The following is an 18,985-nucleotide window of genomic DNA, read 5'->3' as shown; positions in this document are numbered from 1 at the left end:
CATTAACACCCCAAATCTAACAGTAATGTCACACTCTAGCAAGAGTGATGGCTTGCTTTATATCAACACAAAATACCAATGAACAATTTTTGATAGGAGCTCTAAAATTAAAGATGAAACCTAACCTAGGGAATGGGTAGGGGAAGAAAGAGAAGCAGCAGCTTTGGAAAAGTTCAGAGGTGGGAAAGAGCCCAGAGTGTGAGAGGAACTGGAAGGAGGCCAAGGTGCCTGAGGCACAGTAGGCAAGGAGGAAAATGGAAGGTGACCAGGTTGGACAACCTGATGGAGGCCAGACTGAGCACAGCCTGTGGAACACTGTAAAGGAATTGGGATTTTCACTGAACTACACAGCCCCCTGTGATCTGCCTCCCCAAAACACTCTCAAATTCTTAGCATCTGACTTCTATCTACTATTACCCTCCCCTAATACTTCTCTAGCCACCCCAGCCCACTGATGTTCTTAGGACACTCCTAAATCCTCTCCCACCAGAACTTTTGGATTTGCTGCCCCTTCTGTCTGAAGGCTTCTTCAGGATATCCACTTGACTCATACCTTCATATCCTACAAGTCTTGGTTTAGAAAACTCATCACTCTATTTTAAACTGTATTTTTCTACCCTTAATCTTTCTTCAGAACACCCATCACTGCTTAACATATATACTTCCCTTTTCTTTTCAATTTATTACCTATCTCCCCCACTAAAATAGAAGCTCTTAAGAGGGCAATTCAAGAATGTTTGCTGTTTTTTCTGAAAATTAGAATAATACCTAGCACTAAGTAGGTGCTCAGTAAATATATGCTGAAAAAATGAATGCAAAGGGACAGAAACCATAACAGGGTTTTATCAGGAAGAAACAATGCTCACTTCCTCAGTTTATCATTACCTAGACACTTGAGGATTTCACATCAAGAAGGCAAGCTACATACCTCACTGGCCTCTAACTGGCCACTGCCGATTCAACTTTCACACTGTTACCATGGTAATTTACCAAAGCCCACCTTCAGGACAAAGCACAAACTTCTTTCTAGTATGACTTGATTCCTGTTTGATAAGGCTCCATCACTGTCCTCCACTACTCACCCTCAAGGGCTACTGCCAAGTTTCAGACTCCCTAGAGATGTCCCCACCTCAAAAGTTATTCCCATACCATACTGGCTGACTTACCAATCAAGACTTAACAAAAGCTCTAACTTCCCCTTAACCTCCTATAAGTAGGCTTCCTTACCTGTCCTCTGTTTCTCTCTCCCATGCTCTGACAGCAACCTTCAAGTTTTTGAGATTTCCAATTTTCAGGGCTCACACTACTACCTACCATCCAAGACCTCACAGGCCTTACTAGGAAATTTGGATTTTCTTCTAAGTGCACTAGGAGGCTTCTAAAGGATACATGACAGCCTGTTTACTTGGGTATCCCTCTTTAGAGAAAAAGACAAAATTCTTCTTCCTACCCTATCTCAACTGATGATCTCCTAACTTCTCTCTTACTTCACAGAAATGACAAGAAAGAACTACCTACCTTATCTTCCCACAATTCCCCGTCTCTACCTGCAACCAATCTGCAGGTTTTGCCTCTCATTATAACAGAAGGAAGTCTCTGGTTCTATCTGAAACTGACACATTCACTTGGGCTCTGAGTCCCATCTTATTTTCCCAAATCAAGGTATTATCCTTATGATTACCCATTTTCTCAAATGTGCTCAATTATTCCTCAATACTGGATAATTTCCAAAGCAGACAAACATGCCCTAATACCATCCAAAATAAATAAAATTACACAAAACAGAATAAAATAAGCCTTCCCTTTATTTATGCCCCCATCCTGCTATTGCCTCATTTTTCCATTCTCTTTCAAAGCCAAATCCTTTAAAGGCCTGCCTACACTTACCCTCTCCACTTGCTCAGCACCAGTTCTTACAGCCTCCTCTAAATGGGCATCTGCCTCCCTGACTCTTCTGATTAAGGTCATTAATGACCTCCACACTGCCAAAGTGCAAGATCAAGTCTCTAGCCTGGCTTTACCTCTCAGCAGCATCTGACACAGGCAATCACTTCTCACTTAAAGTGGTTTGTTCTCTCAAATTCTATACCACCTCACTCACCTGGTTTCCCTTCCCACCTCACTGGAGATTCCTCACCCTTTTTGCAGAATCCTCCTTACCACAACCTCTTCAATGACAGCTCAGCCCTTGGCCCTCTTCTGCTCTTTACCGGCACTTGCACCCCACCCCACAGTTTTCCAGGTCTTGTGTACAGTGATGACACAGACTCACCTAGTGTCTCCAGGCCAGGCTGTTCCACCAGCTCCAGACTGTATATTCAATTGCCTATTCTCCACAGGTACACACAAATGCCAAGTATATCAAACAGTGTGGCGAAAACAGAAATCCTGACCCTGAGTCACAACATTCTCTGTTATTCCTCAGCTCATTAAATGGTACCAACTTAGCTCTCATGCCTCACACCCCAATCCTTAGCTTTATCCCTCATCCACATCCAATTCTTCACTAAATCATGTCAACTCCACCTCTGTAACATACCCTTGACAGGATAATCTCTCTGCACTGGCATTGCCATCAACAGGATCTAAGGCACCATCATCTTTCACCTAGCTTTTTAGGACTCTATCCCTCCCCCCAATCAATTTATTGTATATCAGCCAGCAGTCTTCACACACAGCAAATGAGATCAGGCCATTCATTCCCTTGCTGAAGCTACCTTCCCCTTCCCCCAGGCTCTCATTACATTTAGGATAGAGCCAAATTCCTGACCTTTGATCATGAAGATCTTGATCTAACCTTCATGCGCCTCACTTCGCACCACTGTTCTCCATTCCCACCTCAGAGGCCATTACTTGCTTTATCTTTCTGCTTGGGACACTCTTTCCTTTCCTTTCACATGATCCATTGGCCACTTTTCTCTCATCATTCACATCTCAGCTCAAATGTTCAGTTCTCAAAAAAGCCTTCCCGATCATGTTAGCTAGAACCCTGCTTCCCCATCCCCAACCCATTAGCCTACTTTATTGAGTTTACTCAAAGTCCTTGAAAAATGTTTTGTATTTACTGTGTCTGGCTTCACTAGAGGATAGGGGCTCTTTCTGACTTGTGTCACTTTATCTCCAACACCCATCAGAAAACCTGGCACTTAGTGGATGACTCCATAAATATTTGCTAACCTAGTGCCTGACTTGGGGGTTAGGGCTGTGCCTTCTTACCTTTTTTGCAGTTGTGCCCTCAAACTCTTGCACAGCAAGTAGCACAGAGATGGTACCTGTCAAATGTTTGTGGAATAAAATCTAAATGAATGAAGGTGAAACAGCCCGAGAATTCTCAAAGTAGGAATTACACTGGACAAAATATCTTTAAGCCTGCTCAATGACAGGATCTGGATCTTGTCAAGAAGTGAAATGAAAAGGCTGGCAAGTTTGAGTGTTCCCTGTCAATAAGTGCTCAAAGTATTTACATAGGTGTCCTTGATTAAGTGCGCAATGTCCCAAGTCCAAATCCTGTAACTGAAGATTTAAAATTGGCCCAGAGTGAGATTATAGAGAATGATGGCTTTCATCTTCCTTACTTCCATTAGTACCATTAGTAGTAAAATCCTTATGAGTATGTATTAACTTCAATAATAATGTTTTCCCACTAAAACATATCTGTGTATAGTTTCCAAAGGCAGTAAAGTAACTTAAATGAAGAACTGCTTCAAGTTAAAATGAAAATTTCCAAGAATTGAAAAGGAAATTTTCTAAATTCCCTCATCATGCAGGGACTGCCTGTGAAAACTCCCTGTGACTACCACAACATATACAAAATCACATAACTACTAGCCTCAATTATCGTGATCCATTTCCCAACTTAGCGTAAATGATTTTATTCTGTTAGCTATAATTTGCCTTTCTTGCCCCCCAAACAGTTTTTAAAAACATTATAAGAAGCTATCTAAAGAAACACAGACTATAGGCTTCAAGAAGAGGAGCACAACTCTACAAACAAGGGAAGGTATATAACCACATTGGGCTTCTCTCTGCACATCCAAAGAGATGACAAAAGAGGAAGTAAGAAATGTCGATTCCCACTTCTCATTTTACTAGAGTCCAAGAAAGCATGAAACTGGGGTTCATTTGCTACTCTATTATCCTGAGACCCTGCAGTTTCCTCTCACTGTCTACATATTGCCTGCTAAAGGAAAACTGACATTTCACTGCCTGCTGCTCCCCTGAGCATCCTGGCTCACCACTTGATTAGAGGCATGTTTACGACACTGTATTCTTATTATTGATAAAAATAATAAAATTAGTGTCCTGGCCAGTGTGGCTCAGTTGGTTGTAGTGTTGCCCTATAACCAAAAAGTTGTAGGTTTGGATCCAGGTCTGGGTGCATACAGGAGACAATCAATCAATGCTTCTTTCTTGCATCGATGTTTCTTTCTCTTCCTTCCTCTCTAAAAAGCAATGAAAAAATGCCCTCGAGTGAAGATAAAAATAAATAAATTAATAAATAGTAAAACAAAATTAGCAACTAACACTTATTGAATAGTTACTCTGCTAGACACTATATAAAGTCCTGAATCTGCGTTATACTATTTAATCCTCTCAAATACTATGAGGTACCACCACTAACCCCATTTTACAGGTAACTTAACTGAAGGTTAGTAAAGCTACAGAATCTTCCTTAAGTTAGTCACCTATTAGAGATGAGATTTGAACCTAAGTCTGTTTAACTCTGGAACTGGAGTTCCTAGTACTGCTTCTCTCTTAAAATTGTTTTTTTGTAAACTCACCACATGGAACCCTTTTTCTGCACAACACCCACTAATAGTACACAGGAGTAGAATTACATAGAAGATCCTTTGGGAAGCTTATTTAAAGCAGTGGTTCTCAAACCTACTGATCTCCAAAGAGTCCACAAAGAAAAAAGAGAGAGAGAGAGAAGAGGGCAATGCAATGAGTCTTTCCTAAACCTAAACTTTCTTCAAATTTAGATGACTGTCTTTTATTCCAAAACAATGGCCCTCATACTTTTATGGTGGTGAGAATTATATATGTGCCTAATTATATTTATTATAAAATGTTAGCAATCTGGTTTGGTCCTCAGTTTGTTACAGAAACTTTATGGTTTAAATTATAAGAGCTTAAGGAGCATTAGCTAAAAGCATTCCTTTTTTTTTTCCTATTGCAATATTTGGAGTTCAGAATTGTGGAAAACACCTGTATCATATGGGAGGGGAATATTTTCTGTTTTAAGATTGTGAATCTAATTGATAATAAACTATTACTTTTTTCTTTTTTTTTAAAGATTTTATTTATTGTTTATTTATTTTAAGAGAAGAGAAGAGAAGAAGAAAGAGAGGGAGAGAATCATCAATGTGTGGTTGCCTCTTGTGCACCCCCCACTGAGGACCTGGCTGCAACCCAGGCATGTACCTTAGACTGGGAATTGAACCAGTGACCCCCTGGTTCGCAGGTCGGCTCTCAATCCACTGAGCCACACCAGCCAGGGCCTATTAATTTTTTCTTGCCATAAGCTTACGTATAAGAGAAAAAACATTTCATGTTAGCAGGGTCTTATTACAAAGAGGAACAAGACCATTTAATCTAGTTTTCACGTTATGAGTGCCTGAAATGCAAAATCCATTCTTCTCTTTCTCTTGCTCATTTATAATAATCCCTGCTATACAAGATGAATATAAATGTAATCCTCTGCCTTTCTCTCAAAAGTACAGCAGCTCCAACTGTTAAGTCTACTACAGGCTTCCTTTTCTCCTTAGAAGTTCAATAAAAAAATACTTTAGTAATCAAGGGGAACATTTACTGGAAATACTGCCATAAACGTTGAATATCAATGTGATTAAAAGCAATCTTATATTGAAATGCTATTTAAATAGTGAAATTTCACTTCTCCTTTTTTAATGGCACAAATCCCAGGTGATTGTTTGCTATCTGCTGCAACTTTAGCTTTCATTTAACCTTTTTTTAAAGCCAATTACTTCTAATGCAAACCTAACACTTCCCCTTCCCCTCAAAGAAAAGACTTTCTAACAGAACTGCTCAATACAACATATAGACTGTTGTAAGGACACAGTAAAGGAAGAGCTCTGATATTTTTGCTTAAAAACATTTTTTTTGGTAAAGGTCAGAATTTCTAGCCAAGGATAAGGAAAACAAAGGTCACAGCAACCTGCTCTTATCAAGCTCATGAGAAGCGAGAATACATTCTGGAATGTATTCCAGAATGCAAGGCAGAGAATTAAGCATGTGGATTATGGAGTTAGGCAGGTCTGGATTACAGGGCCTCTTTACATGCTTTGTGATCTTAGTGAGGTACCCCACTTCTCTGAGTGAGCCTCAGTTTCCTCCTCTGTAAAATGAGAATACTGGTAACATTTAGATCAAAGGACTGCTGTGAAGATTACACTAGGTCAAACCTGTGCTGGAACAGAATAAAAATTCTCACCAAATTCAAGCTGTCCATACACACATAGGATCATTGTAAGATGGGGACATGAGGAAGCAGGATGTCTTTATAAGTAAATGAGACCACATAAGATACAGGTCATGCTCAATAATAATGCATAAATTCCTTTCATTTCCCTTCTGAGATTAGAGTGTACAAGAATTAATCAAAACTAAATGGAGTACAGTTGGGAACCCCATCCTACTACAGGTAGCACACATGGTTTCCATTACCTGTGAAGCCTCAAGGGTTGAGGAATTCAGCATGGACTGTGCCAGGCTTTACACTTTTCAGTAAGTAAAAACTCCTATGATGTGGGATCTAAGGACACTGTATGACTACTTCATCAATCAAAATGCAAATGTGTCTCCTGGTGAATCCGCTTTACAATTCCCAAATCTCCAATAAGGCTTCAGCTTCTCTTACTTATCTAGCTAAAGAGCAGAAAATCTGAAGAATTTGAGTCAGGTAACCTTTTGAATAGCCCATAAAGGTTTTTATTCTTTCACTAGAATATTTACCTACCATTCAGGGGCTTAATAAAAGCCAAGCATCACCCTCACAGCCCAAGGCTCTTAGAAGTTGGGGCAGTTACAGCCCTGTCAATGCTCTTATGTGAACTGCCCTGAAACAGGTTTATGCCCTAGAAAAGTGGTAGTGAACGACAAAAGCAAACAAGGATAGGTACTATCTTACACAAACTGTTTCTCTCTATATTTTTATTTCTAGCTAAACAGATTTCTTCAATATTGAATAAACTCTTGGTTTAAGAATACATTTTACTATTTGAAATAGTATTCTCCCAAGATCGCAAATAGTATACTATTTGAAAGATTCTCCCTCTCAAAATAGAAAGTTCCAGAAGTACTAGAATCACATTCTATAGAATGAGTTTCCCTTCATTAACCAGGGAACCCATTAGAACAAATACAGCAAACTTTTTCTACAGAGTCAGACAGTCCATTTTGGACTTGGTGGGTTCTACAGTCTGTCACACCTATTCAACTTTGCTACCCATTCTATGAAGATAGCAGCCAAGACAATAAGCAAACAAATGGGTGTGGCTATGTTCCAATAAAGCTTTCCTTATGGACACTGACATCTGAATTTCATATTTTTCACATCATAAAATAATCATCCTTTTTGATTTACTTAAACCATTCAACAATGTAGAAACCATTCTTAGCTGGTTGCAGGCAGGATTTGGCCCACAGGCTATAGTTTGCATCAAAATAGCTAAGGTGCCACAATGAGGAGAAAGACTTCCTGCTGTAGGGATATCTCTCTAAGTCTGTAGGGAGTTACCTACAGGAACTGTCACCAAGGATGCTGACCTAGAGCTCATAGAGGTATGCATCAAATGTGGGCAATCTGCAACTGAATCACCTGCGTACTCAAATGTGTATTAATGTGATTCTGATGCAGTGAACTTGGGTCTCACAGATTACTGTCTCTGGCTGAAATTCAAACTCCACTTGAGATGTAGGCAGGATGTAAGTACTGTCACCTGCCAAACCCTTACACACTCACAGGAGACATCAGAAACAGAAGTCTGGCTTATTTCAAAAGAAAGTACAGAGCACTTTTAAGTCTTCATTTTGTAGGAGACAAGCTGAAATCCAAGGAAGCATAAAAAAGAAAACCAAGAGAAATGATATGATGTCTGCGACATGCTTCAAACTAATTTAGTGTGAGGAGCTGGGTAGAGGTGAAACAAAACTGGGCAGTGACTCAGTTGTTTAGGCTGTATGATGGATACAAGGAAGTTGGCTCATTAAAATATTTTTCTCTATTTTTGTATATTTCAAACTGTCCACACACACCACCCCCCAACCTGGGGAGGGGGGGGAAACATAAGAGAAATCTTAGAGAAAAATAAAAATGCTCTTAACCTCAGGGAGAGGGTTTTATGCCTATAATGTTACATTAACAGTACTTCACAAAACACCTATTTGTTTTCATTATGAACATATTTTTTTCTTTTTTACCTAGAAAAGAAAAAGTTGGTATTGTTATGTTCACTCAGTCTGTGTTGATTGAGGCTACCTATCTCTCTAATCCGTTTTTTTTCTAACCTAGCTGTCTATAGGTGCCAATCAGCCTCTTTTCCATCTTACCCTAAGGTCAACTGTGTTCCTGTTATTGTGATGAAAAATCACCTGTCATCAAGTATGGACATCATCCTAGGTTGCCATCTTATGCCCTTGCCTAAACATCAGAGATAACAGAGGCGATGTCCTATCCTGTCTGCACTCTTTCTGGAAAGTGTAAATCAGGGGTGTCAAACTCATTTTCACTGGGGGCCGTATCAGCCTCACAGTTACCTTCAAAGGGCTGAAAGTAATTTTAGGACTGTGTAAATGTAACTCCTTAACTGGGGGGCAAGGAGCTCTGCACTGCTACCTAGTAGAAACAAGGTGCCTAGACAGATAAAACAATGTGATTCGGCTCTAGGACTTTGTGTTTGCTACCTGTGGTGCAAATGGAATGCTAAACTCAGAACAGAGAGAGCAACAGGAAGTGCTGAAAGACAACCTCTGGCCTCCCCTGGGGACATAAAGCACACCACTCCACAGAATAGGTAGCTTTATTTTTTTAAGAGTCACAACACAATGGAAAATTGGTTACTTGAACCCCTCATCTTTGAGTGACTCCATGCAATCTTCCTGATAAGCCAATCAATTCATTTCGGGGGTAAATATTTATGAGCACAAAGTGTGCAGGAGCTAAATACAGAGTAGGGCAAAAAGTAGGTTTACAGTCGTGAGTACACCAAACAGAGTTTATTTTTGCATTATTAGTTATTGTATTATTTTCCATGTGAACAACTGTAAACATCCTTTTGCTTCACCTTGTATATGTCAATCAGCCATGCCCCTGTCCTCTGGGAGCTTACACTCTAATGAAAGGCCATCATGCTTTCACATGGTGATAGGTAAAATGTCTGGAGGAAGGAAAAGGACAGGCTACTCTGATATTGTACAATAGGCTTAGGAGAAGTTAGGGATGGTATCCCACAAAAAATGTTATTTTCCAGTTACACTGTTGACTCCCACAAGGACACCATATAATTTTTTTAAATTGCTGTGAAATTAAGGCATTTAATGTTTTCACTTTTAAAGTTTCCCTATATGTTCAGGCACTAATATGAAAACCTTTAATCTCATACCTATCAATTTTACCAAGTCATAATTTTGTGAACTCTAGAAATTCACAAATCTTTTGAAAAGAAAGGTAATGCATCTTCTAAGTTTAGTCATTTGGAAGAAGTCAAATGTATTACCAATTTTTTTCCACCAAAATCGACTGCAATCAACTCATGCTACAAATTACAGAAGAAAGCAAGGCAATAAAAGCATAAGGATACAGGTTAAAAGAGACTGACCTCTGAAAGATAAGTGAAATTTTATTCTAACATTTGCCTACTGTGTTAATAGGAAGAGGGACTGATATATCAGCTAAACCACAAATAATCTCACTTCCATATAAATCAATTATTCCAACCTCTCCCACAGCATTAACTATTGGGCAGTCTTGCCATGAGGAAATTGGCTGAGATAAGTGGCAAGAGGAAAAAGAAAAAAAAAAGGAAAAAAAAAGACAGAAATCCTAGGTTAACAGCTTTGAATTTAGGGGGTACAGAATGTAAACCATCTTGAGAATCCAACAAAATCTCTGGACACTTTCCCTAGAGATATATACTATTTTGCCTACAATTTCAGGGGGACTATGACCTCCTGAAGCCCATTCAAGTCCCTGGTTAAAAATCCCTGACCTACATAGATATCAAATTAGGAAATCAGGTCTCAGATTATCAGCAGTTGAAAGGACTGAAAGCAGCATGTAGAGTCATTTTCAATACATTACCTAATTTAATTTCAAACCCTACAACAACCTTGGGAAGTAAATATTATCATCTCCTTTTACAAAGAGGGAAAGCTAGATTCTGAGAGGTGAAATAACTAATTCAAGGTTAAGCATCCTCCTTTCACACCCAGGTTTCTAATCTTAAATCCTCAATCATGAATCGGAGAAGTCAAGAAGTCTAGCCCATATTCATCCTCCAGACATACTCCAAGATGGAGAGATTCTCACTTTTAGTATTTTGTTCACATGATCAAGTTATCTACATATTTCTTCTCAATTTAACCTTACCGACAGGAGGAATTTAGTACGGATGTAATTCCAAAATACCATTTCTTGGAAATAATTGTAACCAAAAACAAAGAACAACTGTCTAATAACTTTTGATAATTTTAAAATATATTTTCATTTCTTAAGCAGCCTGACATAAGCTCCTTGTTACAAAAACAAAGGCCCACTGCATGAGTGCTGAACCTTCTTGTGATTGGCTTTTTAAAACTGTGCTAGAAAACTCAGTCACAAACTCCAAACAGGTTGAACAGAGTTTCAGATGAGCTGGTCACTTTGGCATCCTCTAAATGGTTAGAGCAGTTTTAAAAAATGACACCCTTAACAATCACTAATAATTTGATAGGTCAGAAGCACAATCAAGCAAATCTATTACCACTTGGTGCATTGAGAAGGTAATTAAGAGGTCTTAGATCTTTGTGGTAAAACCTGCTAATGAGCACGTCCCAGAAGAAAATAACAAATACAACAGAAACTGGGTTCAGGTCACTAAATTAACAGGGTCTCAGTTCAGACCAAGTTGCCTAGTGAAACACTATTACACTTACCCTCTATAGGGAAATCGCCAATAATTAATACACTGTTTTCACATAGATTTAGAAAACTTTATGGGAAATGTATCCACACCCAGAGAATGAAAACTAAGAACAAGAGTGGGTCAGGTCCTCTACAACTCTACTCCAACTGCTTCCTATGAGAGTTGCCACCTAGTGATTTTAATTTTTTAAGCCCAGGCAAGCTGCCAATTCAACACTAAAACCGGACTAACAACTGACTTTTCCTATTGCAACATCACCATCAAGTCCTGTGTTTTCCCCCTTTATCCTTTGCTTGCAAACAAATATTCTCATTTTCAAAATCAACTAATATGCTAATCTGTTCCAACTGGAAGCTCTCAAAGAGCTGCCAGTGGAATTACTCTTCTTCCTAGTGCCAAAAGGTCAATAAGTGGCCAATTCAAAAAACCAAATTAGTGAATGTGCAGACACTAACAAAAGGCCAAATCTGGACTTTAATATGGTCCACTTGCCAAAGTTCTACCTATTTTGGGGCCCTGGACAATATGCCAAAATAAATGGCTGCATGTGAGAAATAAAATTGCATAGGGGAATATACAAATATTTTGTATACCAAATTTCCCTCAAGACCTTGTCCATAGTACCACTGAAAAAAAATAACTTGAACTGAACCTAAAGTCTACTGGCCTCCAGAATCCTTTTTTGACCAGTGTCCAGGCCTGCCACAGGCATTAATTGGACAGCAAAGGTGACTGTTCACGAAAAATGAAAATCTGAAGGAAAGTCTGACAATTTAGATAGCTAATCTGACTTTCATTGGGAAGCACACCTTTATTTACAAATATTTCCCTACAGTATCCCTACACCAGTTTTATTAAAACTGACCACTAATTAGATTCTGATTTACCACATGCACCCCCCCCCCCCCCCAAATCTTGGCAGCTCACAAAAATTTGACTAACTGCTCCTCAGGTGTGATGATGCTGTTGAACTTTTATAACTTAAATTCCATAAAAATAAGACTGCAGAAGTAAAGTGTCATCTTTTCTAAAATTCAAAATTCATTTTGACTTCCAGCAGAAAATTTCAGGTAGCAAGCTTTCCTTCCTAGAGCCCCTTGAAGCATTTAGAGAAATGTTTTCAGAAGCAGAGAATTCCTTCCCTCACTGGTGTTTCTCCATAAGGGGTCAAACTTGAACTCACACTGCAGGTGGCCAGCGATCATCAATGAGGACGCAGGCTGCATGGGGCCAGGCCTCCACTGGAAGGTTCCAGGACGCTCCCCATCACGAGAAGACCCCCTACCCCCCAAACCAGATTTTCCAAAAGCTCCATCCGTCCCTCCACGTCTTCCTCCTCCTCTGGCAGCATCCTTGCGTGGCAGGAAGGAATGGGTAAGGTGGGCCAGAGTTCCCTGCCCAGGTGAAGCCAGCAAGGAAACTTCCCTGGGGCTTGTACAAATTCCTTCAGTGGCCTGGACTCACCTTCGCGACAGAGCCCCATGACTTCGCGGTTTTTTCCAAACTCCTTGAAACTTTCGTCCAATTCTGTCCCTAGGAGATACACACATACAGGAAGAGGGGAGAGGCAGGTCAGTGGCTGGGAGTGTGACGTAGGCTCACGCACGCATGGAGTAGGTGAGGGCACCTCTGCCTTACCCAATGGAGCATAGTATCTTGGACCCCCGAGGGGGCTGGTCACAGGAGGGGGAGGGGTGGAGACGGGTCAGAGTACAGGGAACAGCAGGGCGTGGGGAAAAGGAGGGCGTGGATACTCACCATCCTTCCCAGGAAGTTTGGAAGCCTCAACCCACAGATTCCACGACTGACCCAGCATCGTTTCAGGACTGGGCAAAGGCCTGCGCTCTCCGACGGTCGCCATTGCGGAGGTGGCCGAGGAGGTGGCGGCGCCGGGGCCGCTGTCCTCCTGCCGTGGGCGCCGCAGCGTCGGCTGCTGTCGCTGGGGTTGCTGCGGCGGCGGCTGCGGTGGCTGGTGCTGCTGGTGCTGCTGCTGCTGCCGGGCGGCGGCAGCGGCGGCGGCGGCCGCTGCTCCGCCCGCCGCCGCCACTCGGCGCGGCTCCCCCCTGACGTCATCCACGGCCCGCTCCGACATTCTTTCCGCTCCTACAATGTAACAAAAAAGGGGGAAGAGAGTCACGCTGGGGGGCCGCTTTTAAGGAGGCGCCGGGAGTTCCGGCGGTGTGCACCGCCCGTGGGCCGGGTGGGGTGTGTTGACAGCACCCTCCGGCTGCCCAGCCCGCCTCCTCCAGGGCCACCCTTGCCGCCCAGGACTCAAAGTCCGCACCGCTCGCTTTCGCTTTCGACTCCCGACTCCCGTGGCCCCTCGGGGGAGGGGATGAGACGCTGGCGGCCTCTTCCGTGAGACCCGCACGGAGGCCCGCGCCTGTAGCAGTGCCCACCCCGCGCCCTAGCACATCTGTCCTTGGTGGGGAGCGCACCCCCAGCCCTCAGCTGCCCACCCTGAGGCCGCTCGCATCCCCAGCTCGGCCCCGCGGCCCGCTCCTTCCTTCCGTCTGCGAGTCCGTCCAAGCGGCAGCACCCAGTCGGCTCCCTTAAGTGGAGGCGCCTCCCGCCGCCTCCTCCCCCTCCTCGGTCCCTCCCTCTCAGCTCGATCGGGTGAAGTTTGTACGTCAAGCCCCCGGAGTGGAGCCAGAGCAAAGTCGGAAATGCAGCCACCTTTGCAGGAGCCGGGAGGTCGACCCTGGGGCACCACTGAGTGCCCTAGCGGTTGGGCCCTCCCACCCAGGGGCCGGTGCAGGAGGCACTAAACTCTCCACTCACAGGGGGCCGCGCAGCTGTCAAAAAAAAAAAAAAAGCATGAATGGGAAGCCACCACAGAGCAGAGGGCGCACAGGAAACCACTGGCAATCAAGGAAATGTAGCTCAGGTGATGTTCCAGGTATGCCTGCCAGAGGTCCACCACTGGAAGGCACAACGTGCGCCTGGGGGACTTGAACTTCTTGTCCAGCAAAGAGGAGACCATGAAATCAGTGTGTTTGTGTGTGTGTGTGTGTGTGTGTGAGAGAGAGAGAGAGAGAGAGAAGCAGGCACGAATCCGTTGACACGTTTTTGGAGACACTACCCCAAACTTTTCTTTTTCCTTCTATTACTCCTGGAAGTGATTCATTCACCCCCAAAATAAAAAAAATAAATCTTGTCATTTTAAAATCTGATTCATTTTTAATTCAAGTTAATATAGTCTCTCCCTCTTTACTTAGGGCTGTAACCCAGGGCTTAGGGCAATGCACAGCATTCCTAGAAAATGTGTTCAGAAAATAGTTTTCTGTCAGATTTAGCTCACTATATTAAGCACCGACCCACAACATTTTGAACCCCTCCCAACCACACACGCAGAGCCCAAAGTTTTTGCTTCAGTGATAAGATGGTGAAAGGCTACTTAATAAATTAGAGCATGTGAAGATGTGAAAATCTGAAGCCTTAGACAAATAAGGATTTGGATCATGTTTCACATAGCAGTAATATCAACACTCCTGTGACATATGTGTCTTGGCTGCTTGCTCACAGGTACTTTCCTTAGGTAGGAAGAAAGCAGGTTTATTCATGTTTTTTATCTAGGACATCTGATGTAATAGAGGTGGCCAACTTCTATGCTAAAGAAAAATAGTCCAACTTGCAGAAACATAAAAATGTATAAATAAAAATAAGGAAATGTTATTGCACCTAAATTCTGCATAGCGCTCTTGTAAAATGGATTTTAAAATTTAGGTTCAAAATTTGAAAGCTTTAGAAAAAAATGTATGAATTTTTTATTTTAAACATATGGGTGTAAATTTTTCTTTTCTGGATTACATGCAAACATAAGTTTCAAAAGTTAAACTATGGATGCTTCCTGTCCTTATCCAAGAAGTAGTGAAAACAAATTAACCAAGCAAAGTAGAAACAATTGAAATTATTAAAAATCATTTCTAAAGCTTTAACCTAGTAAGAGCACCAGTGAGAAAAATGCACAGGTAAAACATATAATTTCCCTTGGTAACAACAGTGTTCCTAACTCTTAACATGGGACCTCAATCTTAGATGGCCCCATTGCAGACTTTAAATTTTTCATTCTTACCAATTATTGAAAAACTGTATTATTACATAAAAACATCCAACTTCTGTTTTCCTAGATTAAAGTACATAGTTTATGAGTTGCTTTGAATTTTATAATTCCACACAAGATAATTGAAAATATGAACTTTAATGGCATTTGGAGTTGCCACTAAAAAGAAAAGCTTAAGTCCACCCAACTGTATGGACAAGATCCATATAGTTGATCTCCTGAGGACAGCCCTTTTGAACCCTCAGAGGATAGGGTGAGAAGGAAAATAAGGGGAAGACTGGCAAACATGAAGTACAGTCCCACTTCCTCAAGATACTGCTTAATTCCCCCCCCTTTTTTAAAAGATTTTATTTATTTATTTTTAGAGAGGGAAGGGAGGGAGAAAGAGAGAGAGAGAGAGAGAGAGAGAGAGAGAGAGAGAAACATCAATGTGTGGTTGCTGGGGGCCATGGCCTGCAACCCAGGCATGCGCCCTGACTGGGAATCAAACCTGCGATGCTTTGGTTCGCAGCCTGCGCTCAATCCACGGAGCTACACCAGCCAGGGCTTAATTTCCCCCTTTTTAAATGCAAAAAATACCTCAAGATTCACTAATATGACTTCTAGCCAATGGGGGTCAATATGGAGATTTGTATAATACTTCAACTTTTGTCCTTATTCCAACTTGCTACCTTTTTTTTTCTTTCAATTTTGATTGGTTTAGCAAAGAAAAAATAGGGCTTAAAATGAAAAATACTAAGTATCCTGTTAGCATGATGACAATTATTAAGAGAAATTACTACTAATAGTAGTTATCAATTATTAAGCACCTACTAGCATTGCCATTGGTACCTTACTGCATTGTCTCAATATTCACAATTGTGTAAGGTTGTATTACTTAGAATTTACAGATAAGGAAAATGAGGGAGAGCTCCAGAGCAAGTCCCTAGGAAGTATTTCTGGGTTCACAGAGTGGCTGTTCCACTTGTAAGCTGTGTAACCTGAACAAGTTACCTAACTTATGTCCACCAGAGTTTAAAAGGGAGTTAAGAGCCAGACTTCTAGGAATAACATGAAAAGATCCATGGAAAAGTACTTGGTATAACGTTTAACACAAAATAACACTCTAAATAAATGTCCTGTATCAAACCAAGCAATTCAGATCAATTCTTATCTGAGAAATTTATTACCATGTAAATGAAGATGTGGGGACCAAGAGAATGTCAGACAATTCCCCACCAATCTCTTCAGCTACAGTTAATGCATTTTACCATACTCTCTTCATCCATAAGTCCTAACCCTTCTGGATCCGGCGGTTTCTAATATCCATAGTTGGTACTGGTTTCCCAAAGATTCAAATAAGTCACCAACAAAAGTCAAAACTGCTAGCTGAGAAAGTACAGTGCTCTGATATTTGGCTAACATATTAAAAGAGTTCCACACACAAAGGGTACTGTCTAGAAACAAAGAGTACAACTTTGTCTACAAACAAGAGTACAACTCAAGCACTAGGTCTTTCCTACCTACAAGGCCATAATAAAGAAAGGATGACTTCTTACCTAGTACTCCTCTTCAACACTAAAAAAATATTTTTAAAATGACCCAATACAGTTTACATTCATGTAGTATAATTATTTTAGTATAGAAGTGTGCCTTGCATACGATCCATCAATCTGTTCTCCTGTCAGTGCACTTCTAATAATGTCATGTAACTGAGGATCTTTAGGATCTGCAGATAAGCAGTATGTTTTATAATGAGGACTCAAGTTGTCAAACGATTTCCTACCACATACTAGGCATTCTGTTAGGCACCAGGGTAAACACAATATAGTAATTTTGCTGAGGACATGAGATGAGTAAGAAGTAGGGAAAAACATTCAATTCATCAAAATGCTCTTATGAAAAAAGCTGTAGTAACTACCAATTAGATTGTTTGTGGCTTAAGAACCAGGCTGTCAGAAGTGAAACTCTGCCAAGTCCTGAGCATTTCATCCCTTCCAGGGATGTATTTAAAATATGGCCTTACTTCACCATTCCAAATTTAGGGATGTTCCCAGTAGGTGCCAAGGGTAATAAGGTCTCTCTTAACAAGAATGATTCTTTACATAACAGATTCACTTGTAAAATGCTTGTTCAAATGCCACAGACATCAATAAGTGGGGGGAAAAAGTTGATCATCCCAGTTTTTAAGTCCAGTTTAATGTAAAGTGGCTGAAGCTTTCCAAAAATTTTCTCAGATGCAAGATCCCACACAACCAGCCTTTCTATTTAGAAAAAAACACTGGTCCCAATACAACATTTAAATAAACTTGAAAACAAGCAACTACAGTATATTTATCTGTGCAAATTGCAGGGTTGGTAACAGAGATTCTTCATTATCAACCCCAAAGGACTGCCTTCATTTGAGTAACAAGAAACTCAGATCCACTGAATTAGAAAGTGTTGGCTTTGGCTTCTTTTTTTCTTCCAGAAATTGGCTGAGCCTGTACTCCTATTCCCTCTCCCTCCTCTGACCACATCTCTCTCTTTCATTTTCTCTTCTTCAGACAGAGCCAGGGCTCTATTCTGCTATCAGGTATGGTAGGAAAGGCCCCTCCTTAAGTGTGCTCTCTGTAGTGAAATACTGTACTTTCCTTACAGACTGTCACGAATAACTGTTCCAGTAGGGGGAGAACAGTGGAAGGATATTAAATTCATCAGCTCTGTGGCTGGAATTGCTGAAAAGTGCAAAATCAGAAATAATATGAAGAGCTGCAAAAGTAGAGAATTAAAGATGAGGGTAATTATCTTTTTAAAGAGTTGGACTATCCACACATTCATTCTACACACTGTATCATTTGCCAAGAAGTTCAAAGCTTTGAATTTTTAATTTGTTTTCTTAATCATATGCGTGTATCTACATACAAATTCTCCCAAAGAAACTTTCACTAGTGATAAAAACTTTTAAAGAGAAAAATTTAAAAATATACACATACAAGGTAGTAAATTGTAACTTTAAACTGAATAATACCCAAATGTTTCTAGGAATTTAACAGTGACCTGCATTTTATTAATTACTGACAAGGTTGATTTAAAATCTTCATTTAAAGCCTTCAGTTAAAGTAGTTCAGAAAGAGAGAGAGAGAGAGAGAGAGAGAGAGAAAGGATTCAATTATAGGGAAGGAATGGAAAAGCTGTACCAACATTTAGCTATAAAAAGACGCTGACTGTTTAGAGTTCCAGAGTACTGCCTCATATATAATAAAATGCAAAATTAAACACACTGTTAAAAATAATTCCCAATGTCACCTTTGTACTAATACAGCTTTCACTGAAGTGACTGTAAATATCACCACCTGATGGGCCCAGCAGTTAATTAAAAGCATGGGTTCTAGAGCCAATCTGCCCAGGTTGAATCCCAATATCACTTAATGGCTGTATAACTGAGGAAATCACTTAACCTCTCTGTGCCTGTTTCCTCATCTGTAAAATGAGGTATCTACTTTATGATAGTATTATTAAAGTTAATAGTACAAAAACACCCTATAAGTGTTAGCTATTATTAGTGCCATGCCTATCATATAGTGAGTCCCAATTCTAATCTATCCGTGTTACACTATCAGATCAGTCTTGCATAATGAAGCATGGCTTTAGTTATGTCAGTCCTTGCTTTAACACTTTTAAGGGCTCCCCACTAACCACGGAATTTAATAAAAACTTCTCTTCTAGCACTCAGGGAGTGTTCCAGCCTCAACCCACCACATCTAAGTTTCCCATCTAGCAAGCACTCTACAGTCCAGCCAAAATGAGTTCATAGCTT

The 18,985-nt window shown here is 40.8% G+C and overlaps 1 protein-coding gene across 3 annotated transcripts in view; it reads right to left on the bottom strand.

Moving 5' to 3' along the window:
* Positions 1-18,985, bottom strand: part of ATXN7 (ataxin 7) — a 148,160-nt gene that overhangs the window by 84,232 nt on the left and 44,943 nt on the right. For 2 of the 3 annotated variants that reach the window (XR_004904287.1, XM_036030988.1), the window contains exons 3-4: positions 12,903-13,247; positions 12,609-12,677 (exon numbers count right to left, since the gene is read on the bottom strand). Coding sequence is in view for 1 of the 3 variants with exons in the window: in XM_036030988.1 (XP_035886881.1) it covers positions 12,609-12,677; positions 12,903-13,236 (403 nt within the window). In the remaining 2 variants the exon portion in view is untranslated. Of the gene's footprint in view, positions 1-12,608; positions 12,678-12,902; positions 13,248-13,582; positions 14,169-18,985 lie in introns of those variants that run through there. The other variant, XR_004904288.1, reaches the window with a different exon arrangement.

Source organism: Phyllostomus discolor, chromosome 7 (assembly GCF_004126475.2).
Source record: "Phyllostomus discolor isolate MPI-MPIP mPhyDis1 chromosome 7, mPhyDis1.pri.v3, whole genome shotgun sequence".
Classification (NCBI taxonomy): Eukaryota; Metazoa; Chordata; class Mammalia; order Chiroptera; family Phyllostomidae; genus Phyllostomus; species Phyllostomus discolor.
Note: the sequence above shows the minus strand (reverse complement) of the source record. Positions and strands in the feature narration are given on the sequence as shown.